General features: G+C 42.9%; 1 protein-coding gene across 4 annotated transcripts; it reads left to right on the top strand.

Moving 5' to 3' along the window:
* Window positions 1-2,327: 2,327 nt before the first annotated feature.
* Window positions 2,328-25,565, top strand: LOC108699750 (dehydrogenase/reductase SDR family member 7). 4 transcript variants are annotated; one of them, XM_041574818.1, is made up of 7 exons: window positions 2,328-2,747; window positions 8,627-8,779; window positions 15,987-16,093; window positions 17,536-17,652; window positions 19,934-20,056; window positions 21,682-21,897; window positions 23,651-25,565. In XM_041574818.1, exons 1-7 carry the CDS (start codon window positions 2,594-2,596, stop codon window positions 23,687-23,689), a joined length of 909 nt encoding a protein of 302 aa, XP_041430752.1. In that variant the 5' UTR covers window positions 2,328-2,593; the 3' UTR covers window positions 23,690-25,565. The 4 variants fall into 4 exon arrangements, with proteins under 4 accessions (XP_041430752.1, XP_041430751.1, XP_018087771.1 ...); XM_041574817.1 differs by having other exon boundaries at window positions 17,533-17,652; XM_018232282.2 differs by having other exon boundaries at window positions 2,331-2,747; window positions 17,413-17,652.
* The last annotated feature ends 1,237 nt before the right edge of the window (window positions 25,566-26,802 follow it).

Here is a 26,802-nt window from a genome sequence, read left to right as displayed (position 1 = left end):
ATGCCAGACTGAGCTTTTTTAAAAACGCAAGTCTGGCCTTGTCCTAAGACTGATTGTGGTATATCAAAATTAAAGCGTAGAGCCAGGCACTCGCAGGTTAACTGCAATAGTTTAAGGGTAGAGCTCCACAAGCATTTTTCATCAGATTGACGCCCGCCGACAAAACGCCCGCGACAAGTCGGTAGGAGTCGCACCCGTGAAGATATAATTGGACTGAATGAAAAATCGGAGCTAACAACTACAACGACACGACTGTCGGATGTGGATGCAGAAAGCAGTGTCTTCATCCAACAGTCGGCCAGCTTAAATATATTGCAATATATGGACAAACAATCCCTGTGTTGTTTAAAGGGTAAGGCATTTTTTAGTAGCAGTATGCACAAAATGTCTCTGTCTTAAATATATTGATAATGGGTTGAGTGCAGAGGACTCTTGTAGTTGACTATATGTATTTTGTGGTCACAGCCTCATTGCACCCCCGCCTAATGGTTTTAAAAAATAGTGGTGAGCACAACTTTCCCTTGTTTGTTATAGTTATACAGGAGCAGTGACCAGCTCTATGTTGTAGCTCCCACCCCTCCCAGCTATAGTCAGGTGATCCCACTGGTGTCTAATAAAAGGGCAGCCAAGTTTGGGAGTTTTACTTTGAAAGCAGCGAGTAAGTTGCAGGTAAAACTTAGTCCCTTTGTAAAATGTATAATTAAGCAATTGAATTCTTAATGAATCAGATGAAAATTAAGCGTAGGACTGGCCAGATATGGCATGACTTTGACGTAGTTGGCCAGCTTAAATATATTGCAATATATGGACAAACAATCCCTGTGTTGTTTAAAGGGTAAGGCATTTTTTAGTAGCAGTATGCACAAAATGTCGCTGTCTTAAATATATTGATAATGGGTTGAGTGCAGAGGACTCTTGTATTTGTCTATATGTATTTTGTGGTCACACCCTCATTGCACCCCCGCCTAATGGTTTTAAAAAATAGTGGTGAGCACAACTTTCCCTTGTTTGTTACAGTCCAATTATATGAATATTAACATTCAGTCCAATTATATCTTCACGCATGCGACTCCATCCGAATTGACTCGTGGAGCTCTACCCTTAAGCTGGCCATAGACGCAAAGATCTCATCGTACGAATCGAGGATTCGTACGATTTTCAGAACGTGTGTGGAGAGTCCCGACATTTTTTGTCCGGCGGAGATCGGTCGTTTGGTCGATCAGACAGGTTAGAAAGTTTCTGTCGGCTGCGGGTAATATCTCTGCGTGTATTGCCGATCGTACGATTTTCAGTGGGAGACTTTGATCTGAATGGTTAGTGGTAGGTTGGGAGATGGGAAAGTCCGATCGTACATTGATTGGTACGATCGGATCTTTGCTTCTGTGGCCATCTTAAATCACATGACAAGTGTTTCAAGGGCTTTGTCTGAAACATGTTGTGTGATTAAAACGATTGCAGTTAACCTGCAAGTACCTGGCTCTACCCTTTCATTTTGATCTACCTGCCTAAGGGCTCTTAAACACGGCCGTTTCTTTCTGCGCTCCCCTGCGTTGCGCTTTCTTCCGGTCAGCCTCAGGGGATTGCAAGAGTCAATTATTGTGAAGGGGGCTGTACTCACACAGACGCATGTATGCGCCGAACGCAGGTGAAATGCAACATGCTGCGTCCGCCTCTTACATGCGACTGTGTGAGTACAGCCCCCTTCACAATAATTGAGTGCGCCTACTCCTGCGCTCCCCTGCGGCTGAACAGAAGAAAGCGCAATGCAGGGGAGCGCAGAAAGAAACGGCGGTGTGTAAGAGCATTTATATGAACAAAGGCAGAGCTTCAGGTGCGTACAAGGCTTAATTGGAACCAGTATCCTACACACTGATTTTGGTATAGTCTATTATAAAGATTATAAAGGGACTTGCTGGTGACTTGAGATTTATACTTTCCAACATCCCCCTTTTTGTATATGTGTATTTTGCATTTTAAATGCAACCGATGTGTTCTTGTAAATCCAAAATGCAATTTCCATTTAAAAATTGCAGCATGTTGCTTTTGAAAAATGCCAATTGAATACAACCGTGGATCTGAAAGTGTCGGTACTAATCAGTATTATCACCAGCGTTTTTTTTTTTTTCGATGTCCAGTTTGACTCATACAGAATTAGTAGCTATTATTTTCTGTGGCTGGGGATATGATATACTTCTTTTTAGAAAATGATGAAGTGTATTTGTCACCAGCTAAAAGCAGCAGCTCTTAATTTGCCTGTGTGAGAGGAGGGAGCTAAGTGCTGCTTTTATATGTACAAAGGGAGTAGTCGGCTGCTTGGCAGAGCCTCACATTAATCAGTAGGTGCCTCTCCCTCGCTTCCATTTTGGAAGTGGAGTTATGCAACCTATCTTGTGACTTACACAAGCTCAGTAACATGGACGAGGGAATGCAGCAGCCTCTTTTTAGAGAAGGGAAACAAAAGGAGGAGATTTTAAGTATCGGACGAGCTTCCTGTTCCCTTTGGAAACAAACAGACAAGGTCTGAATATCCCTGAAGAAAAGCAGCTTGACTCAAATCCCTTCCCTTCAGTGTGTGACATTTCTACATCAGGAAATGGCTGAATCTGCTCTCAGCATGGATCTGGGCTTGTGTCTCTCATTGCTGGTCACCTGCAGCCTTCTCTACTTTCTCATACAGTTCATTAGGCTGATTATGGCAGATTCTGATCTGACTCTGCAGTGGGCAGAGTATTTTGGGCATACCCCAGGTAATTTTGCAAATGCGTGATTAGAAATATTGCAGGGTAAATTTTGGCATCTGTGCTCAAAACACAAAGGTTTGTTATTATTGCCCTGTATTTGAGTATTAACGAATGCAGAATAGCCCCCTTTAGTGCTTGGGCACAGAATATTTGCATCCAGAACTTTGTTCTGTATCTTATGTTGGATTAAAGAACTTGCTCAAAGTGCAAAGCACAGCTCTCCTGATCACAAGTCAGCCCTGTATTTAACACTTGTCACTCTCTAGCCTGCCCGTCTGAATGACTCACAAGCCTGAAGCTGTTAAAAAAAAAATACCCACATTGCACCAGCCCTTTATGTATAAAGTGCTACCAAATGCAGGCAGTTTTTACACGAAGATGGGTGAATTGTAGGCAGCCAATTGGGGAAGCATAAAGTAAACTCTGCTTTACTATGTGGTGCCGGGGTGCCCAAAAGGTAGATCGGAATCTACCAGTAGACCTTTAGTTGGTGATCAGTAGATCTCAAGACACCGTCAACAAACAGTTTGACTAAATAACTCATCTGTTTTATTCTTCATTCAGATATTTATTCTGTTAAGGTTACATAAGAAATAGTTGTTTTTGTAATATAAATTCTCTTATAAATCAATATAATATTTAAGTAATATTTTACATGAAACAGAATGCTAACAGTGATATTATGGATGTAGATCATAATGGGACAACATCACTAATGCGGGGTCTACAGCTATCTACTGTAGACCCCGCATTAGTAAAGTATGGGCACTCCTGATGTAGTGTGATGTCATTTTCTAGTTGCTGTGACACTTAAGTTGGTTGCAGGGCAGGTTTAACTTGGGATGGGCAAAAGATTGTGTGCGTGAGTTTGGGGGTAATGAGGTACAGGTTGAGCACGTCAGACCCATGCAATAGTGATGTGCGGGTCGGGATTTTCCTGACCCGCCCTCCCTCCACCTGCGCCTGCCCGAGCCCAACTTCCGAGTTCCTTTTATAAACTTGCGCCGACCCACCTTGCCGCTGACGTCACAAAAGAGCCGGCGTGCGTCTATAAAAGCTCAACACGGAAGCCGGCATTTGTAACATCTCGGGCAGGGAGAGCAGTCAGAAGAGCTCAACCTGCACCCACCCGCGACCCGGAAAGGGGGGAATGCGAGGTCGGCCCACACATCATTACCATGCAGCTCTCTACTGCCTGATGCTGTGGTTAGTGATGGCCGAATCTGCGAACATTGAAGGTGTAGGGATGTGTAGAATAGCCACCCCTAGTATTATTTAGCAGGCAGTCCCCTAGTGTTATAGACACCTAACTGGGTCCTAAAATACAGTTGGGAGGGGTACTGTTTCCTATTCCTGCTTTAAGCTATGCCCCTTGTTGTTTCTCGCAGTGACCATCAGATGGCATTGTGCTAGAGTATAAAAGCTTCTGAAGCCATGCTTTCAGGGTCCATTTTGTGTTAGTCCTGGTCTGAGCAAGCAAAACCTAAATAGGGTTTAATCAGTATAGTTTATATCTTTAATAGTCACTCTAGGAGTGACAGACAGATTATTTAGCTGAGCAGTTTGAGGCTCCTATGAGGATTGTAGTGGGATTAAGATCCCAGGGTACTAATTGCCCAGAAGTAGGGACTAAGTGTACAGACCTAGGGTAGAATATTCCCCTCAGATTCCACTTAGTGAAAAGGCTGAAAGCTGGGTGTACCTCCTCAAAGCTGCATGTATTGTTCCTATCTCTGAGGAGAATCATACTGACCAAAGGTGCTGTGAGTACTGCCTATTCATTGAAATGTATGATCCTGCAAACTTTCTCTTTATGTACACTCCACTGAGGATTGTATGCTCAATAAATCTGTTCTATGGTTAAGTTATAAGAACCACTGGCGCCCAATTATTTGCACCCTGAATACAGTTACAGTTGCACTACACCCTGCCTCCACATCACTGTGAGGGTTCACACCCTAAGATTTTAAGGTCTCATCCGGAGCATATGTACTGGGAGTGAAGCTTATAGGAGAGTACGGTGTACAAAATTCACTATAGCGCTACATGTTGGCACCCAACGTGGAGCCTGTACAGGGTAAAACTAACACTGCACCGCAGCCTAGTGTGACAGGCGATGCGGGTGCGGACGTGATAGGAAAAAGGGAGATACTCTCGGGACCTTTCTGTGGTTTTTAAGGCCCACTCAGATCTCGGAACATGAGTTAAACAACACAGCGATAATTCGGCCACAAGAGGTGAGCAGTTGGGCTGCCGAAAGGGGTGCCGACAGTGTGTGTGTTTTTGCTGTGGACGGCATAGGCCCCGTCGTCACATTGGACAGCCTTCAGCTCGCAATAGATGGGGGATTGAGGCTGAAGGGCAGCCAGATACTGGCTGAAGCTCCTTTGGGGGTACCCGAATGTCGGCGTGTATTATATAACACGCTGAGAAAATTGAGTGATGGAGAGGGGCCGTATTTTTTACTCCCCGGTGGCTCACTTCCTGTGGGGTGAACCATAATTTACTCCGGGCCTGCTGTTTCCACTTGGACCAAGGAAAGGGTAAAGGATGAACCGCTGGCCTCAGTTGCGGTAGCGAGTGGCCATGATCCCCCAGAACTCTTCAAGGAAAGGGACTTCGTTCCTCAATATATCCAGAGAACTCTTATAGTTGCTGGAACCAAGTACCCAAAGTTGAAAGTTTTCTCGGGTCTGGTCCCCATACCAGAGGGCGAACAAGAGTTTGAGGAGTGGCAAGAAACTGCAGCTCAGATGCTGGAAGAGTGCCATTGCCCTCAGTTTGATAAGCGGATCCATCTGACGCAAAAGCTGCGCCCTCCGGCTAGTAGAATTGTTCAGATGTTCCGTAAGGCCCATGCTAATGCCTCTTCTGCGGACTGTCTCAAGGCCCTAGAGGATGTGTATGGGCCTTGTGATAACCCCCATACCTGGCTCCACACGTTTCAGAGCATGAGACAAGGGACGGCGGAGGCAGTGTCTAGTTATATAACCCGGTTGGAAGGCACTTTGTGTAAGCTGGTGCGAAAGAACATCATTCTTATAACAGGTGGATGAAAAGTGGCGGAGCCAACTTCTCTGTGGAATGCTGGGAGGACAATCGGTGGCTACGGAGATACGGGTTAAGTACCGGCACGGCCCTCCACCACCCCTAGGAGACCTCATGCTTTATGTGAAAGAACTGGAGGCCGAGCTTCGGTATGAGGCTGCTGGGGATTATCCTAGTCCGGAAACTCCTTTAACTCCCCGTCGGGATAACAAAGGGGCTATGAGAAAGAAAGATGACTCCCCAGGGTGCTACCGTAAATTCCCATCTCTAAAGCCTCAGAATACTTCGGAGCAACCGGAATTTTTCCGCTGTGGGCATCACGGGCACCGAGTGCATCAATGTCAGATGCCAGCTGATTTTGAGCGCTTGCAGAGTAAAGCGGGGCAGTTACATAAGAAACGTAAGATTTCCCGCAGTAAGCCACGATCTTTATGCTTGCCAGGAGTGGGTCATCACTGTACTTTTGACCTGTTGGTAAACGATGTCCCGGCCACAGCGTTATTTGATACCAGCTCCCAGCTGACCATAATTCACCGCCCTTTCTATGAGGAATTCCTGAGTCATATACCACTGCAGCCGGTAGGAACTGTGCTGGTGTTTGGAGTAGGAGCAGGACCTACTTATATGGACGGCTGTGTAGAAGTACAATTGCACATTCCGGGTGTCATGGGGGACCGAGATCCCCCTTTATCCGTGGTTGCTTATGTGTGTCCCCCGCCAGGAGGAAGAGAGACTACTCCGGTGATTGTGAGCTCTAATGTGAAAGCTGTAGAGGAGGCCTTCCTGATGGTTCTCCAAACCCATGCAGGTACTCCGCTCACTACATTGCCTGTAGCCCCACCACTGCAGAAGATCTGTCAGACTTTTGCTCCTGAGCTACCTGGGGGTTGTGTTGGAAATCCTTGGCACTCTGTAGAGATTCCAACAGGGGGAGTCCACAGTCTTAGGGTCTATGTGGAGATTGTACCTGCTATCAGTGGCAGTTTCTTTCTGCTGGAAACAAATCCTGCTGAAGCGGCTCTAAATGGATGAAAAGAAGTTCCTGAAAGAAAGGACTATCGTTCTAAGTGTCCACGAACTGATGTGGTGACTGTCAAGAATATTACTTCCCATCCGGTAGTGATACCCGCCTGGCGTACGGTAGCTCATTGCTATCCGGTGGAGTATATAGACTCTTGTTCTGTTGGTCTGGGATCCTCCGCAACTAAATTAGACTTTCACCTCGATGAAGCGGATGACGCTCTCAAGCATCGTCAAGAGTTACAGTAGAGAAACGCCTAGCCTTGTACAGTGATGTGTTCTCAGTGGATGATATGGATGTTGGTTGTGCTAGGCACGCAGAACATCAAATAAGGTTGAGTGATGGCACCCCATTTCGGGAGAGGTCTCGGTGAATACCTCCCAGGGATTTGGAGGATGTTCGAGATTATTTAAAGATCAAAAGATAATTGTGGAATCTCGTAGGCCGTATGCTTCACCTATTGTCATAGTGTGGAAGAAAAATGGTAGTGTCCGTCTGTGTGTGGACTATCGAACCCTTAACCGACGGACCATCCCTGATCAGTATACACTGCCTCGTATTGATGAGGCGCTTGTGCCCTGCATGGAAGTGCTTGGTTCTCTGTGATGGATTTACGGTCAGGGTACTATCAAATCCCCATGAATGCTGAAGATCAAGAAAAGTCTGCTTTTATCTGCACCTTGGGGTTTTACCAATTCACTTGCATGCCTCAGGGCTTAAGTGGAGCTCCTGCCACGTCTCAGCATCTCATGGAGAAGGTACTGGGAGACCTGACCCCCAGACATTGCATAGTGTACTTAGACAACATTATAGTCTTCGGGGCTTCGCTGGAGGAACATGATGTCAGATTGTTTAATGTGTTGGAGCGCCTTCGACAGGAAGGTTTAAAACTCTCCCTTGATAAGTGTAAGTTTGCCCGGCAGTCCGTGCGTTTTGTAGGATACATTGTGTCCGCGGATGGAATTGCCACTGACCCTGAGAAGGTAGCAGCTGTGCTAAATTGGCCTTGACCCACAAATCTGACGGAACTGAGGTCGTTTCTGGGATTTTGTGGGTATTATTGACGATTCGTGGAGGGGTACTCTAAGATTGCTTATCCTTTGAATGGGTTGTTACAAGGCAGTGATACCAAGGAACGGTCTCTTGCTCCAATTCTTTTCAAAGATAAGTGGTCTTCGGCTTGTGAGGAGGCTTTTCGGACTCTGAAAAAGAGACTTACAGAAGCTCCCGTACTTGCATATGCTGACCCCCAGAAGCCCTATGTCCTGCATGTAGATGCCAGTTATGAGGGTCTAGGAGGTATTCTTCACCAGGAATATCCAAAGGGGTTGAAGCCAGTAGCATATGTCAGCCGGAGTATCAGCCCCACTGAAAGAAATTACCCTGTTCATAAGTTGGAATTTTTGGCTCTAAAGTGGGCAATAGATTAACATTGTGCATTGACACATCAGTCTTCCCTAAGCATCATGCCTGTAAAATGTGGGTATCTCTTAGGGTAAGGGCACACCTGGAGATTCGGGGAGATTTAGTCGCTCGATGACTAATCGCCTCTTCCTTGGGGAAGTTTCACTTCGACTTCGGAATTCTAAGCGCCGCGAGTGCATTGCAGCAGGTGTTTCTTCATTGAAGCAGGCGGAAGACACGGGGAAGCAGTTTGGGAAGATTAGTCACCCCAAAGAAGGCGACTAAATCTCCCCCCAATCTGCCCGGGTCAGATAAGCTTGTCAGACCTGTCAGGTACCTTTTCTTAATTGGGCAGAATTAATTTTATTCATAAAATACCTTGTGTAATCATTATTTTGTTTTTATTTTACAGAAAGCAAACTTGGCCACAATGTGGTTTGGGTAACAGGTGCTTCCAGTGGCATTGGAGAGGAACTATCCTATCAACTAGCCAAATTAGGCTGCCCTCTAATATTGTCATCCAGGAGAGAAAATGAATTACTTAGAGTAAAACAAAAATGTCTGGGTAAGCACACTTATTCAATGAGCCACATATTCATATTCACACTGCCCTGGATCTGTTGAATCTTCTAATACTGCATATAGAGGCAGATAATGTTATAAGGCCCCTGTATTGGATTGGTCAGTCCTGTGAAGAAAACCCTTTTACAGCAACGTGAGATAAGCAAGATGTACAGTTGGTAAACAAACTAAGCAGTGGAAATTGGGGAGACTGGGGAACAGGTTGCAACACCAGTTATTAGCAGCAGAAAGCAAAAACAACTATAATGAAATTGGTACAGATATTTTAAATATACTAAGGGACCTGTTTACTAACAAATCGTATTTTTCCTCTAAAAATGTGTGTTATCGGGGGTGTGGCCGACTGAGCAGCTGCGTGGCCGCATTCTTAGGTGCTCCGGGGCTCCGTAATAAAACCCCCTATATCCTCCCACGTACACCGGCCTCTCACTCACCACCGGCATCCTGAAAGTAGGGAGACAACCTGGCGCCCGCTCCAGCAAGTGCGGGCTTCCCAGCTCTGTCGGAGCCTGAGGGCACGGCCTAGCAGTGCGAGAAGCCGCGGCCTCGCGTAATACAGGCGCAACTGCCTGGCAGCGCAGTCCCCGCCGGAACCCGATACCAGATCTGGGATGGCGGGAACAGTGACCAGCAGCAGGGGGTGAGAGACTTGAAGCCCTGGGGGCCATGCCTGCCAAAATAAATTTGCCCATTGCTAGCTGTGCTCTGTGCAGAGTGCAGCCATTCCCACAGTCACTTTGATCCACACATAAACACAAAAATACAAAAATCTCACTCTTGTACCCTTTAGTGCTCTTGCACTTGTGCCTGGGGGAATGATAAATGCCTCCCATAGCGTTTGATCCAATAATTGCAGTGCAGCCACATTCATTTAGGTGATGTATCGAGTTGGCAATAGATTAACATTGTGCATTAACACATCAGTCTTCCCCATGCACCACCAGTAATCCTCAACGTACGCTTTCTTCTTCCTTCTAACCAAGTCTTCATAAGCAGAATAATACTGTTGCAGATCATTCTGTCCAGTGGAATACAAAGATGGGAAAACACTCAAAAACAAAAATCTGACACAGCGACGAAACTTGAACGCTTTGCAAGAACAACATCTCAGGGCCCATCACAAGACTCTGATAATGCTTCACCTCCATCATCACCGGCCTCCCCTCCTATGGACCAGGAGATGAGAGAACCATCCTCGTCGGAGCTGCTTGCAGCGATAATGGAGAGTCGTACAGCAACTACAACACAGCTGGAGGAAATTAAAGTAGATCTCTCGCTCTTACGGCATGACCTCCAAAATGTCAGAGAACGCACTACTGAACTGGAGACAAGGGTCTCCACACTGGAGGACACTGTAATTCCTCTTCCAAATGACATCTCAGAGATTAAACAACAACTAAAGTCAGCTCTTGACAAATCTGACGACCTAGAAAACAGACTACGCAGGAACAATGTGCGCATCATAGGTCTACCAGAGAAGTCGGAAGGTCAACACCCTGAACTATTCATAGAGAACTGGCTCAAAGATTTGCTGGGAGCGGAGACTTTCTCCAATATCTTCGTGGTTGAGAGAACGCATAGAGTACCGACTAGACCCCTACCACCGGGGGGCCCCCCCTCGACCATTTCTTCGCCGCATGCTATATTACAGAGATCGCAACGCTGCGCTACGGGCAGCCAGACTCAAAGGGCCTCTCTCCTTTAATGGAACCACGGTGTCGCTGTATCCAGACTATTCACCGACCATACAAAAACAGAGGGCTACCTTCACTGCAATCAAGAAGAGGCTTCGAGATGCTAAAATTCCATACAGTATGATCTACCCCACTAAACTACGCGTACAGGAAGGCGACAGAGTCCAAATTTTCAGCACACCCACAGAAGCCGACGATTGGATCTCCCGGAAATAACCCGGGAGATCACCACCCCACAACTAAGCTGAAGAATAATACCTTAAAAACCGGACATTCTGCACATAGTGTGCCCCATCGGTATAATTTGAGTCTGTCGACATACTGCCATATTGGTGAGTAGCTGTTACTATGCACCCCTATTGTAAGTTACAGTCTTCCTCACACACATATCCATGGCCCAACGGGCTGCCCCCCCAACATTGATCCCTTGCTAACCACCTCGGTAAATGGCTGCGGTCCCCACCACCGATCCCACCTATGAAGTACGGACATGATAGGGCCCAGCCTTTATATATACTCAAGTGGAACGGATAAACATTTACTGGACCCCTTATTGTCAGACTTTAGTACTTGGGGGTACTAGATCATTGCACCCTGGCACATAGAGACTATTGCTGGTGCCAGATTACATGCTCCTGGTTATGGGGCTACACATTGCTTACAAAGTTACATCCTGATCTCACTCTCATCAGAGTTGTGCCGGTCAACACAACAGGTGCATGGGAGGCCGCGACATACGGCATCCCATTTGCATTTTTGAACAAGATGTTATTGCATTTGTTGCTCACTACTGTTATATTTTCATGTTTATGGGTTAAGAAGGAGCGCTGATCAGGCTTCCACAGCAACACTCCCCATGTCATGTAATTGTTATGGGTATAGGCCCACCCAGGTTTGGGGGGGTGGGCAGGGAGGGAAGGGACTGTTTGTTTGTCTATTGTTTGATGTTTAACAGACATATGTACCCAAAGCACTCTACCACAACAAAAACTGACTGGAGCAAAAGTCAAACCCCAATAAGACACCAGTCTGTCAGCCACTATTCAAACTTATTATGGGGGACATAAAGTTAATGTCATTAAACTTTCGAGGTCTGAACTCAAAATTTAAGAGGGCCCTAGTATTTGACTATGTAGCCAGATACAAGCCAGACATACTCCTACTGCAAGAGACGCATCTGGTAGGACAAAAACTACTAGCACTTAGGAAACGGTGGGTTGGTATGCCTATCACTCACACTATTCCACTCACTCCAGAGGAGTATCTGTACTAATCCGTAAAACTTTACAATTTGAGCTCCTAGATCTAACCACTGACCACTATGGGCGATTCATAGTTCTCCACTGCAAGAAATGGTACTGGTTAACCTATATATGCCACCCCCCTTCAGTAGGGAGACACTAGATCTAGTATTTACCAAGGTGTCACTATACATCCCCAACCCGCTATGTATTATTGGAGACTGGAATACGGTAATGGACCCTCAAATTGACAGGCACCCCTCTGCAACACACCAACCTGGCCCACTAAAACAATGGACTGAAGCTCTAGGGCTATTAGACATATGGAGGCTTAAAAACCCCCTGGGAAAGCAATTCTCCTGTCATACGGTAGGGAAACATACCTTGTCACGGTTAGCTATGGCCATCGCATCTACAGACTTTACACATTGGGTAACAGACACCACTTACCTCCCAAGAGCCTTGTCAGATCATGCCCCCCTGCAACTACTGATTGGCATTACACCAAGGCAGGGGCACTCTCTTTGGAGACTATCCCCCCTATGGCTCAACAGCACAGAGGTGACAGAGATATGTATATTTGAATACACTGCATATTGGGGTTTTAATGCAGGAACCAGTAGCTCTAATATGGTCTGGGAGGCGTCCAAGGCAGCTGCCAGGGGCACACTTATTTCGGCAATTGCTGGGGTACGCAATAAACAGGCTGTCACTGAGGCAGAGGAGAGGGTCTGGGAAGCAGAGCGAACATACGGTGATAGGGAGGAGGATGCTAACCACCAGGCACTGGTACTTGCCCAAAGAAACTTAGAACTAGCACAAACGGCTATTACCAGAAAAAAGTTACTGTATGCAGCCCAGAGATCCTTTGACCAAGGAGATAAAAATGGGAAGACCTTAGCATACCTAGCGAAAGCGATCCAACCGTCTACACGGATTCCCAGAATCAAAACAACTGCAGGCCTATATACCTCTGACCCAACAGAAATGGCGGAAATATTTGCATGCCACTTTTGACCTATACACCTCACGAGTCAAATACTCTGACACCGAACTAGAACAGTTCTTTCAAAATATCCCCTTTCCAGAGCAGAATCCTCCTATCTAGATGGCCCAATTACGCTAGGAGAGGTAGTAGATGCCATTGGCAATCTCCCATCAGGGAAGACCCCAGGCCTTGACGGACTTCCGGTAGCCTGGTACAGACTTCTTAGTGAAACACTTGCCCCGCAACTCCATACCACTCTTCTAGAGGCTCACACCACAGGCTCCCTCCCTCAGTCCTTCTACTCTGCACTGATTGTGTTTATACCAAAGGAGGGAAAGGACCCATACCTCTGCAACTCCTACCGTCCCATTTCACTTATGACGTCAAAATTCTGGCCAAAATTCTCTCCAAATGCCTTAACAAAGTTATAACCTCTATTGTCCACCCAGACCAAACAGGCTTTATGCCAAATAAAAGTACGGCTATAAACTTACGCAGATTACATACCCATATGCAAACCACTCATACGAATGGAGGTACCAGACTCATAGCGGCATTGGACGCCACTAAAGCCTTTGACACGGTTGAATGGTCCTACCTATGGAAAACCCTAGAGAGGTTTGGCATAGGCCCTACCTTCATAGCCTGGCTTAAACTCCTCTACCTACACCCAGTTGCGCAAGTCAGAGTCAATAACACTCTCTCCAGAGCCTTCCCTCTCACCCGAGGCACCAGACAGGGCTGCCCCCTCTCTCCCCTCCTTTTTGCCTTAGCGATAGAACCCTATGCCATTATGGTCCGACAAACCCCTGAAATCAATGGACTCAAATATGGGAAGTTAGAGGAAAAAATTGCACTATATGCGGATGATCTTCTACTGCTCCTAGCAGACCCACATGACTCACTCACACTGGCGCTCTGCCTAGCTGACAAGTTTGGCACATACAGCGGTCTGGTTATAAATAAAGGGAAGTCAATCTTATTTACTCTAGAATCTGCACAGAGAACAGGTGCAATTCAGGGGCTGCGGTGGGTATCCAGCTTTAAATACCTTGGTGTGATTATCTCGCCAAGCACACAAAACTATGTAACAGAAAACATTGATCCAGTGATACAAGGTTTCAAAAACACTGTCAGCCAATGGGCCGGCTTACCTCTAACGGTCTGGGGCAGGGTCAACCTATTTAAAATGGTATACCTACCCAAATTCCTATACTTCCTGCAGAATGCCCCAATATGGATACCCCCGCAGGTCTTTAAATGCATTGATGCTATTCTCTTCCCCTTTATTTGGGCAAAAAAAAAACTAGAGTCAACAGGCTAACACTCCAGGCTCCATTGGATAAGGGGGGGATTAGCCCTTCTGCATCTGCAAATGTATTACTATTCAAGTCAACTAGCGTTCATACATAACTGGTTTAACCCCGAAAACACACTCACAGCTTTACACGCCACGCTGGTGGGCTCTCTCGAAGCAATTAGAAATACGCCCTACAGGAAAACCAAAGACACCCCTGAACTGCCCCACACACTAAGCTGCCCGCAAAGAGCCTGGATACTTGCCACTAAAGTTCTTTCAAAAGCTGCAAGCCCTCCATCCCTCTATACCCCACTATGGAGAAACTCCAATCTGCAGCACCTACTTCATCTACTGGACTTTAAGTACTGGCCAAAATTAGGGGTCAGACACCTATCAGATCTCTTAGTTAACGGTACCTTCCCGACTCTTACCCAACTAGCGACTAAACTGAACCACCCAAACATAGCCTGGCACCGATATGTCCAACTCAGACACGCATTTGCGGCCCAATTTGGTAGCCTGGCAATCTGTACAAATACCCAACTGCATGAAGACAGGCTTCGGGACCCAAATCCACGAAAGCTGTTCTCGGGGCTGTACAAGATACTGATATCCACCATCAATAGTCCATTTAACAAAGCAAAAACCAAATGGAATGACCTCATTCCTGCTCTAGATGATGATATGTGGGAAGATGCAATAGGGGAACTCTACAGATTTCTAATTTCTACAAAAGATAGGATGGTACAATTCCGTATCATACATTGTACGTATATTGCTCCAATAAAAGCCATGGGCAAAAGTCCCAATGGAAACTGTCCAAAATGCCAGCACCCGGACACTGATTTTTTTCATTTGATTAGGTCATGCCCCCTGGTACAAAGATTCTGGGCCAAGGTGATAGCCTACCTGACTAATGAAATTCTGCTCCCTGAAGCACTAACACCAGAGGTGTGCCTACTGGGACTGGTGGACGAATTGGCACCTCTGAATAAAACACGGTGTTTACTAAAACCCCTTCTATTTTACGCCAAAAAGCAGATTGCCATGACATGGATGAGCCCACAACCCCCCACAGTAAAGCAATGGGTTAATCTGATCAATACCAGGCTCCCGATGATAAAACTAACATACATAGCCAGACAGTGCCCGGAAAAGTTTGGGAAAATCTGGGAACCCTGGTTAGAGCTCTGTCCCGAAGTAGACCCAGGATCTCAATAAATGCATGTATATGAGAGAATATATATGTAATATAACTATTACTTTTTCAGCAAATTGAATCCTATGTAAGCTCAAATCCTGTGGAAAATTGGAAGTAACATGTAATACTCACATTAGCTTAACACGTAGCAGACTCTATGCTCCAAATGTGCCTGAATGTCTTAATCTGATATGTTGTGGTCCTGCGTGACCAATTGCACTTTTCATCATCAACACCTACATTGTCTGTTATTAAGTATGTTGTTTGTTTCAAAATGCAAAATAAAATCCTTTTTAAAAAAAAATGTGTGTTATCTTTTCTGTTATGTTATATTATATATATATATATATATATATATATATATATATATATATATATATATATATATATATATATATATATATATATAAGTTATATTTCTTTAAAACTCAAAAAATGTACGATTTATTAAGTTTACTTACGCAGTCAATGTGCCATAGAAGTCAGTGAGAGCTCGCTGATCCTATTGGACCTGTTTTAACCTTTCAGACTTTAAGAGGTTTTTAGATTTTTTTTTTATTGTATTTGCTAGAAAAACTCTCATTTTTATAGGTTTTTGATGTATTCGTATTGTTATTTTTTTTTTTTTCCGCACTTTTTTCCGTTTGTACTTTTTATATGGGGATCTTTTAATAACTTTCAAGACATTTGTGGTTTTAGAGAAATAGAGTTTAATCTTGATCTTAAATAAATGGGCCTCTAAATGTATTTTGTGGGTAAATTACAGAAATCAGCAGTTTAGAGGACCAAGACATCCTGATTCTTCCTCTTGATATGACCCAAATGAGTATGCATAAAGAAGCCACAGAGAAAGCCTTGCAGCATTTTGGTCGAGTAAGTATTTCTCTACAATGCGCTCGTGTTAGTTACGTCGCTGCTTATTATAATGTCTTCTATGTTAAAGATGTTAAACCTATTGCCCCCTGTGTGCTATAGGCTTGTGGGACCTGTAGTTTAGCATAAGCAAGAGAGCTGCACTTTGACAGTCCCTGTTATAACTTGTTAGATGTCTGTCACCTTGTTTTGCAGCAGGATTAAATGTAGACTGAGTAGGAATGTAAAAGTATGTCATAGTAGGGCTTTGGTGTCGTGTAGTAACCAGTAGCAACTAATCAGGAGTTCACTGTTATCATGGCAATCAGTCTAATGAAAAGGAAATGTCTGATAGGTTGCTGTCCAACCTATCGAACTGGTTAATCTTTTAGAGTGGACACTTGCTCCATAGAATATATATATATAAAGCAGCCAGTAAGTTGCAGGTAAAACATAGTCGTCCCTTTGTAAAATGTATAATGAAGCAATAGAATTCTTAATGAATCAGATGACAATTGAGCATAGGACTGGCCAGATATGGGATGACTTTGAGGTAGTTGGCCAGCTTAAATATATTGCAATATATGGACAAACAATCCCTGTTTTGTTTAAAGGGTAAGGCATTTTTCAGTAGCAGTATGCACAAAATATCTCTGTCTTAAATATATTGCTAATGGTTTGAGTGCAGAGGACTTTTGTAATTGTCTATATGTATTTTGTGGTCACAGCCTCATTGCACCCCCGCCTAATGGTTTTAAAAACTAGTGGTGAGCACAACTTTCCCTTGTTCGTTATAGTTCTACAAGAGCAGTGACCAGCTCCATGTTGAAGCTCCCACCCCCTCCAGCTATAGTCAGGTGATCCCACTGGTGTCCAATAAAAGGGCAGCCAAGTTTGGGAGTTTTACTTTGAAAGCAGCAAGTAAGTTGCAGGTAAAACTTAGTCCCTTTGTAAAATGTATAATGAAGCAATAGAATTCTTAATGAATCAGATGACAATTAAGCATAGGACTGGCCAGATATGGGATGACTTTGACGTAGTTGGCCAGCTTAAATATATTGCAATATATGGACAAACAATCCCTGTGTTGTTTAAAGGGTAAGGCATTTTTCAGTAGCAGTAGCACAAAATGTCTCTGTCTTAAATATATTGATAATGGGTTGAGTGCTGAGGACTTTTGTAATTGTCTATATATATATATATATATATATATATATATATATATATATATATATATATATATATATATATATATATATGAGAGAGAGAGAGAAAATCCATCTTTTACATCTCTGTTCGTATTCTGCAATATTATCACTTGTGTATTTTTCCTTCTCCAGATCGATATTTTAATAAATAATGCAGGACGATGGCAGCGATCCTTGTTTGTAGAAACTAATCTAGATGTATTCCGAGCATTGATTGAACTAAATTATTTGGGGACAATTTCTATCACCAAGCAGGTTCTCCAGCACATGATAGAGAGGAAAAGGGGGAGAATTGTCAACATAAGCAGCGCTGTAGGTCTCATTGGAGCACCTCTATCAACTGGATACTCTGCCAGCAAACATGCCCTCCAGGTAAGTCTTAAGACTAAATTACTTTCCAAATTCAGTGGGGCATTTTTTTTTTTTTTTCCTAAAAGCAGTTGAAAAGCTGGAAGTTGAAAGTATAGAAGTCATATAACCACACATTCTTTCTTTCTGTAGTTACTGTTTAACCTATTTCCTTAGCCGCAGTATCTCCTCCAATTGTGTTTTTCCCCTCTGGCAGAGAAACACCCCTAAAATGCCTAATACAGTAGTGTGAAGACAGATAAAGCTTCTAGTAGCAGCTACTTGTAACTGCTACAAAATAGACAATAACAGAGGCAATTCTCAGTATTGTATATGGTAGGTAGGGATTCGGCCGAATCCTGGCCGAATCCTGAACCGAATCCTGGATTCGGTGCATCCCTAATGTTGGGATAGGTAGGATTTTTTTTGTCATTTTAAGTAGCAGTGACTAGTAGCTCCATGTGTAGATCCATGTGTTTTCACACTTAAGGTTCTCATTAGTCCCTATTTCCTAGGAATGGGTCCACTCACGTCATAAAAAGTCCCAGTGTAATTTGTTTATAATAATTTATATTTGGCAATGAACATTTGAACAAACTGGGGGTTATTTATCAAGGTCCGAATATCCGAACCTCAAATAATTTCTAGTTTTCGGAGATTTATTAAAGTCTAAAAACTCCAAATCCAAAACCCCGGCATCTAAAAGCTCTTGAGGTCCTGTATAAGTCAATGGGGAAGGTCCCAGTGTTTGTGCTGATGTCCGTACCGATATCTGATGATTTCGGGATTTCTGCTCAAAAAACTCTGAAAACTCCAAAAAAAATCATCGTTTTTGCGAACAGTTCGGAGTTTTGGGGAAAGCTCCGAAGTTTGCTCGACCCTATTTTTCTTTATAAATAAGGTTCATTCGGGAATTCGGAGTTGGATATTAGAAATACTGAGATAAATTCGGACCTTGATAAATAACCCCCATTATGTCAAAGCCACAGATGCTAACCTAAACGTGAACTTGTTGAAATTACGACATTACATCGTCGGATTGATGCCCGGCGACAAAACGCACGCGACAAGTCGGATGGAGACGCAGACATCAAGTTTCTAATAGGACTCCGAGGAGATAGAACTGTCAGATGTGGACGCACAAATCAACGTCTTAATCCGACAGTCGGACTGTGTAGTTGTTACCACTTTTCATTCAGTCCAATTATATCTTGACGAGTGCGACTCCATCCAACTTGTCGTCGTCCGGGCGTCGATCCGTCGAAAATCGCTCATGGAGCTCTACCCTTAGACATAGATGTAGCTAAACATATGGCAGCCCATAGGAGAAGCATTCTAGCAGGTGTCAAAGCTAGAACAGGCAACCAGAGGAGAATATAGAAGAAATATGTAAGATCAATTGATCAACTTTTCAATTGATCTTCATTATTTATTTTTTGTTGTTTTTGAATTATTTGCCTTCTTCCGACTCATCCCAGCTTTCAGATGAGGGTCACTGACCCCATCTAAAAACAAATCCTCTCTAAGGCTACAAATGTATTGCTGCTGCTACATTTTATTGCTCACCTTTCTATTCAGTCCCTCTCCTGTTCATATTCCAGTCTCCTATTCAAATCAATGCATGGTTGCTAGGGAAATGTGGATCCTAGCAACCAGATTGCTGAAATTGCTAGCTGGAGAGCTGCTGAATAAAAAGCTAGATAACTCAAAAACCACAATTGATAAAAAACGAAAACCAATTACAAATTATCTCAGAATTTTAAAAGTTAAATCAAAAGGTGAACAACCCCTTTATGTCCACTAGAAAATCATATAAATGTTAAATAAACCCAATAGGCTGGTTTTGCTTCCAATAAGGATTAATTAGATTTTAGTTGGGATAAAGTACAAGCGACTGTTTTATTATTACACAGAAAAAGGAAATAATTTATAAAAATATGAAATATTTGATTATAACGGAGAGACCACCATTCCATAATTCAGAGCTTTCTAGATACTGGGTTTCCGGATAACAGATCCAATACCTGTGCCGTGGAATGTAGGGATCATTTCACTGTACACCATGCTAACTTTAAAGGTGAACAACTCCTTTAATTATAATACCACCATGTCTCATATCATTTATTGATTCTTATGTTTGTTCCAAATTTTTGCTATATAAACAAAAAATGTACTAAAATGTACCATTGTTTTTAATGAAATTCAAACTTAAATGCCACATTAACCCTTTTGTAAATTATTATGGACTGTGTTAGAAATAAAGGAAATGTAATCAAGTCTTGCAAACCAATATTATGTTGTTCAGGGATTTTTCAACAGTCTTAGAACGGAATTGACCACTTACCCCGACATTATCATCAGCAACATTTGTCCTGGACCTGTGCAGTCGAACATTGTGGAAAATGCCTTAACAGAAGAGTGTGATAAGGTAATGTAGCATGTCCTTCACCTCACGGGTGAGTTTCTAAGATGAAATTGGATCAAAAACTTTTTGAATTCTATTTTTTGTTTTTTTTACAAGTTGATTCCATTATCTGCATAGAAATGACTTCTTACTATAATTGCTATAGCCTCTTATCTGCCACAAACAGTAAAATGATAGTCGGTGTAGCTCTTAAACAGCCAGCACCATGAATATCCTGTAAATTATATCCTTATAATACACAAAAGCCATGAATATCTTGTAAATGATATAGTGAATTAAGTACCCCCTCTTGTAAAATATAAGGATATTATAAGTTACCGAGGAGTTTCATGACCATATAAAAACACGAGGCCGAAGGCCGAGTGTTTTTATACAGGTCATGGAACTCCAAGGTAACTTCTAATATCCTCATATTTTGCAACTGGGGGTACTTTATTTATTATAAAACACAAATTTCAGTGAGTCATGTGACAGAAATGACATCAGAACTCACCGTTTATAACTGATGACATCAGAACTCACCGTTTATAAGGATATAATTTACAGGATATTCATGGCTTTTGTGTATTATATCCTTATAAACGGTGAGTTCTGATGTCATCAGTTATAAACGGTGAGTTCTGATGTCATCAGTCATAAACGGTGAGTTCTGATGTCATTTCAGTCACACGACTCATTGAAATTTGTGTATTATAATAAATAAAGTACCCCCAGTTGTAAAACATGATTATATTAGAAGTTACCTCGGAGTTCCATGACCTGTATAAAAACACTCGGCCTTCAGCCTCGTGTTGTTATATAGTCATGAAACTCCTCGGTAACTTTTAATATCCTTATAATTTACAAAGGGGTACTTTATTCACTATATAAACAGTGCTTTGTGATGTCATCAGTGTATTAGGGTTAATGATGTCATTTTTGTCACATGACTTACTAACTAGGGATGCACCAAATCCACTATTCTGGATCTGGCTGAACCCCTGAATCTTTCACGAAAGATTCGGCCGAATACCGAATCCAAATCCTAATTTGCATATGCAAATTAGGGGTGGGAAGGTGAAAACATTTTTTACTTCCTTGTTTTGTGAGAAAAGGTCATACAATTTCCCTCCCGCCCCTAATTTGTATATGCAAATTCGGATTCGGTTCAGCAGGGCTGAAGGATTCGACCGAATCTAAATCCTGCTGAAAAAGGCCGTATCCTGAACTGAATCCTGGATTCGGTGCACCCCTATTACTTAAACTTGTGTATCATATTAAATAAAGTACCCCTATTTGCATATTAGAAGTCACCTCAGAGTTCCATGACCTGTAGAAAAGTACTTAGTCTTCAATCTCAGACTGACAAAATGTCTAGCCCCATGTCAGATTTCAAAATTGAATATAAAAAAATCGGTTTGCTCTTTTGAGAAATGGATTTCAGTGCAGAATTCTGCTGGAGCAGCACTATTAACTGATGTGTTTTGAAAAAAAAACATGTTTTCCCATGACAGTATCCCTTTAATAACAATTGTTGCAGCAACATTTGCCATGTTAATATTTGTGTGTATATAGTACTGCAGTCACCCACTGTGTTAGGTATTTTTTTTTTTTTTTTTTTTTTTTTAATACATACTAATTTTTTTTAGGTGCTGAGCATAAAAACTGACCAGTCTCATAAAATGGCAACCGAACGCTGTGCTCGGCTTGTGTTGATCACGGCTGCAAATAACCTGAAAGAGACCTGGATTTCAGGGCAGCCATTTTTAATGGGGTATTATCTGTGGCAATACACTCCAACTTGGGCATGGTGGCTTACTGCAAAGGTTGGTGAAAGAAGAATAAAGAACTTCAAAAGTGGAGTGGTAAGTTCGTCATCTTCACAAGCCTTCCATGAGAAAGAAATAGCCATGACATTTATATGACAGCAAAGATAATAATTAAACTTGGTACCGTGTGCTGACATGTGGGAGGTTGCAACCTCAGGGACATTTCTACACAGGGGAGAGGATTTTTGCATGTAGGGGTTGACTTCTCCTTTAAAGCGCAGGGTCAAGTTTGCTCTAGGACTTTAAATTTCAGCTGACTCAAACATCTGCATAATGAGGCTGTGGACTAAACGATTACTACAGCTAGAAGGCTAAGGGGTTATGTAATAAAAGCCACTAAGTTTGCCCAGGAGAATTAACTCATAGCAACTAACCAGCAGTTAAGATTTACTGGTCATCTGTTTAAAAGCAAACATCTTATTGGTTGCTGTGGGTTACTGCTCCTGGGCAAACTAAGTGCCTTTTATTACATATGGGGGGTAAGAAAACAAAACCCAAATATATGTGGAGTAGTAAACATGTCCTTGGCATTATCAAATGAGAACAGCATATCACAGCGGAGCTCATGGGCGCCATCTTCTTCTCTTCGGTAATCTTTGGAAAGTAAGCGCCATGTCGGTGAATGTGCAGTTGGAGCCATCTTCCTCTTCGTGATAACTGCGCATAGGCAGAAAGTCACAAAAATTGGCGAAGGGAAGGAAGTAGACCCGAAGATTACGAAGCACTGGAAGATGGCGCCAGTCAGCTCTGCTGCGCTGACTCTGCAACTAGGGGTAATTACAGGATTAGGGGCATTTAAAGGTGTTAACACCTGTGCAGGGGGAGCAGGATGGGGGACTATGGTGGGTAGGGGTTTTTATTAGTTGGGGGGTTGAATTCTCCTTTAAAGGAGAAGGAAACCCCCAGGGCGCTAAACCCCTCCCCCCCTCCCCTGTGCTGCCCCCCTCCCTCCTCCCCCCTGGCCTACCTGTCCCCCTGGGCAAATGCCCCTAACTTTTTACTCACCCCTCTGCGCAGGTCCTGTCCACGGAGTTTGCAGTCGCCATCTTCTCCCACGCGCGTCTTCTTCCTGCTCTGATCGGCGTTTCTGGCGCATGCGCAGTAGGAACAGGTACCGGTACGGCTCTACTGCGCATGCGCCGAATGTCACGAAGTTTTCCGATTTCACTTCGTGACATTCGGCGCATGCGCAGTAGAGCCGTACCGGTACCTGTTCCTACTGCGCATGCGCCAGAAAACGCCGATCAGAGCAGGAAGAAGACGCGCGTGGGAGAAGATGGCGACTGCGAACTCCGTGGACAGGACCTGCGCAGAGGGGTGAGTAAAAAGTTAGGGGCATTTGCCCAGGGGGACAGGTAGGCCAGGGGGGAGGAGGGAGGGGGGGCAGCACAGGGGAGGGGGGGAGGGGTTTAGCGCCCTGGGGGTTTCCTTCTCCTTTAAGCAAACATGTGGTGAGTGAGTGTAACCTGTGGACACACAGTATAACAAGCAGTAAGAGAGCATTGCAGCCCATAGCACCATAGACAATAGGATTTACATCTTGAGTGGATGGATACGTTGTAGATGCAGGGAGAAGGATAACAACATGCAACTGGTTCCTAAATATCTAAGGCACATTAACATTGGTCCCATAAGCAATTATAGACGAGAGAGCTAAGATATCTGAGGACTATTGAACGAACAGAAAGACAGAATTTAAAGCATTAAACCATGCAAAAAACATCAGGAGCAGCAGTGAGTGCAGGCCTACGTTTCCCTCTGTTACATTATTGTCATGTTGTCATTGCAGGATGCAGATTCTTCTTACTTTACTAAAAAGTCAAAGTAAATGAAGATGACTTTTATACAAATTCAAGATTTAATTGAGAAGACAAAATGGACTTTACCCTAAATACATGAACTGCTTAACGGCGCAGCTAATTCTGTTGTTTGATTCCCCCCCCACAGCCCATGCTCAGTCCTCTCGAGCCTGTTAGCTGCTCTGCAGATGCACTGACTGGAGTTGTGACTTGTCCCCACAAGCTGCTTGCCTACAAATTTTTGAGATATTCACAAATAGCTCTTGAGTAAGTCAGTTCCACTGAAGTTAAGTTGATATATGTGTTTGTAGGAGCCATGGTAAACAGAGAACTGGAATATCAGGTTTTTAATGTCTGGCTGTATAATGCCCAAAAGGGATTCTCAGGTATGAAATCATGAAAACGTCCTCCAGTTATTTGTGCACTGAAACCTTCCAATAGGTTGGATAAGCCATAGATTACATGGACAGGACTGTTGTCATAAAAAGAACCTTGGACAATGAGTGCTCCATCTCTATGCTACTCATCATTTGCTCCTCAGTGCAGCAACCCACATTAGATACTGTCACAGTCCTAAACAAAGTCTCTGGGCTAAATGAAGTCTCTGTACTAAACAAAAAGTCTCTGAGCTAAACTAAGTCTCTGGGCTAAACTAAGTCACTGTGGATCACTTTTGTAAACATGCCTTGAAGAAAACTCTTTCTGCATCTTATTTGCCAACCTGTCCTGCTGAGAAATTCAGTGTTTCTATACGTCTTGAAATTCCATAATTCACTATATGCATCTGTTTAATTTGTTGGCCAATATAACTGCTTCACTGACGCAATTCTTCTCCACCAACTCCTGAGAAGTCAACATTGTCCTGTTTTGTATCTGCTATCCCTGGACAGGAACCTACTGATGTGCAGAATTTGGACAGAAAACTGAACGTAATTTGACCCTTATGGAACATCTGTACTTTTTGAAGGCTCAGTATACCATCATCTTTCATTTTTTCCCGGTGCGTTTGCCCAAAAAAAATAATTTAAATCTGTGAATGTGCTACTGGCTTAGGGCTATGTCACACGCTGATTTGTAAACATGGGTGCTAAATTGTACCGGCATATTTACCCATTGCCATACGTCAAAAGCTTTCGTTTTTTAGCCTGTATTAGTTTTATAAAATTTAACTGGTGATCGTGTAACTTAGTGGAGGAGGCTGAAAAATTGGGGGCTAGCAATAGATGGTTTACCAATGGAGATCGTTGATATATGTATTATATTACAGATATTCATTTTTGGGGGAAACTAAATCTCTTAAAATCTTTATCATTCTCAGCCTATGGGTGTAATATAGCCCTTATATTAGCAAATCAGCTTTACACATATCTTTCTAGTACACAGTGAGTCCAGCAAATGCCAGAAGTGCTTGGAACTTTATTGGAGGGATGAAACATTAAGCTTTCCTTAGCAATCAGTCAGTGTTTGTTAATGGTGATGGAAACCAGTGTTGCTATTCCAATATCTCAATAAACGCTTATTTGGGTGGAGATCTGATGGCCAGGACTTTCATAGTATAAGAGATTCATCATCACTAAATCATTTTTTTAACCATTAGTGCCCATGGGTGGTAGTATTGTCACCCTGGAACATTCCATTAGGACTGCAGTGCTTTAGCAGAGGTGATATATAAGATATCTTTTTACAATTTAACTTGTCCTTGAAGATGATGGACCAAGCCAGGTCTTTGGCCAACACCTGAATAACCAGTACCAAACACTTGGTCGGATAAAAGCCCTGAGTGCCAGTTACAGCTTTAACTTATGGGGACATTTGAGGTAAAAACAGATTTAAAATCAGTTTCTCTATCTCCTCTAATCTGTCATAGCAATAAAGTTACATCTCCTTGGTGTACAACCAAACTCATTCTCTTGTGAGTCCGTTTGCTGTCATTTTTTTGTGTAATTTAATGTTTAGAGGGGCATTTGCCACATTTGGATGACCTCCATTGAAGTTAATTACTACTAGCAACATGCCCAGTTTTGTATTAGGTATGCACCAAATCCAGGATTTGTTTTGGGACTCTGCCAGGATTTGGCCTCTTTCAGCAGGATTCGGATTCGGCCGAATCATTCTGCCGGCCGAACCGAATCCTAATCTGCATGTGCAAATTAGGGACAGGGAGGGAAATTGCGTTTCTTTTTGTCACAAAACAAGGAAGTAAAACATGTTTCCCCTTCCCACCCCTAATAAGCATATGCAAATTTGGATTCGGCCAAATCTTTCGGAGGATTTGGGGGTTCAGCCGAATCCAAAATAGTGGATTCGGTGCATCCCTAGTTTGTGGTTTCTGCACCCCCCCTAAAAAAAAAAAAAAAAAAAAAAATATCCGCAGGTTTTAGGTGCTGAACATTTATGGTTTTGAAATACTCAATAAGTGGGAAAAAACTCCATTGAAGCAAGCCAAAGTATTTAGATGCAGAAATCTTGTGTGGGTTTAACAAATCAAGAGGCTGCAGCTTTAAAATATATATATATATATATATATATATATATATATATACAGAATCGAAGTCCTAACGCACACCATTGGTTAAAGGTTCAAAAAACACATACCTGGGTGCTGCCCTAAAAAAGCTGCATTATTCATAGTCCAATGATAAGGGTGCACACCAGGGTTTGGTAAATTAAAACTTCATGTTTATTAAATAAATTTAAAACAGGAACCGGCCAACGTTTCGGTCTCTCTCTAAGACCTTTATCAAGACCTTGATAAAGGTCTTAGAGAGAGACCGAAACGTTGGCCGGTTCCTGTTTTAAATTTATTTAATAAACATGAAGTTTTAATTTACCAAACCCTGGTGTGCACCCTTATCATTGGACTATATATATATATATATATATAAAATACACAAAAGCCATGAATATCTTGTAAATTATATCCTTATAAACGTTGAGTTCTTATGTCATCAGTTATAAAGGGTGAGTTCTGATGTCATTTCTGTCACATGACTCACCGAAACTTGTGTATTATAATAAATAATGTACCCCCAGTTGCAAAATATGAGGATATTAGAAGTTACTGCAGAGTTCCATGACCTGTATAAAAACACTCGGCCTTGTGTTTTATATGGTCATGAAACTCCTCGGTGACTTATAATAT

This window comes from Xenopus laevis, chromosome 8S (genome assembly GCF_017654675.1).
Source record: "Xenopus laevis strain J_2021 chromosome 8S, Xenopus_laevis_v10.1, whole genome shotgun sequence".
Classification (NCBI taxonomy): Eukaryota; Metazoa; Chordata; class Amphibia; order Anura; family Pipidae; genus Xenopus; species Xenopus laevis.
Note: the sequence above shows the minus strand (reverse complement) of the source record. Positions and strands in the feature narration are given on the sequence as shown.

What these genes read in the sequence shown, in the direction of transcription:
- LOC108699750 (XM_018232282.2), top strand. Translation starts at nt 2,594, where the DNA reads ATGGCTGAATCTGCTCTCAGCATGGATCTGGGCTTGTGTCTCTCATTG. An exon ending in CCAGCAAACATGCCCTCCAG is followed by an intron (nt 17,653 to 19,933) that starts GTAAGTCTTAAG and finishes TATGTTGTTCAG; the next exon opens with GGATTTTTCAACAGTCTTAG. An exon ending in TAACAGAAGAGTGTGATAAG is followed by an intron (nt 20,057 to 21,681) that starts GTAATGTAGCAT and finishes AATTTTTTTTAG; the next exon opens with GTGCTGAGCATAAAAACTGA.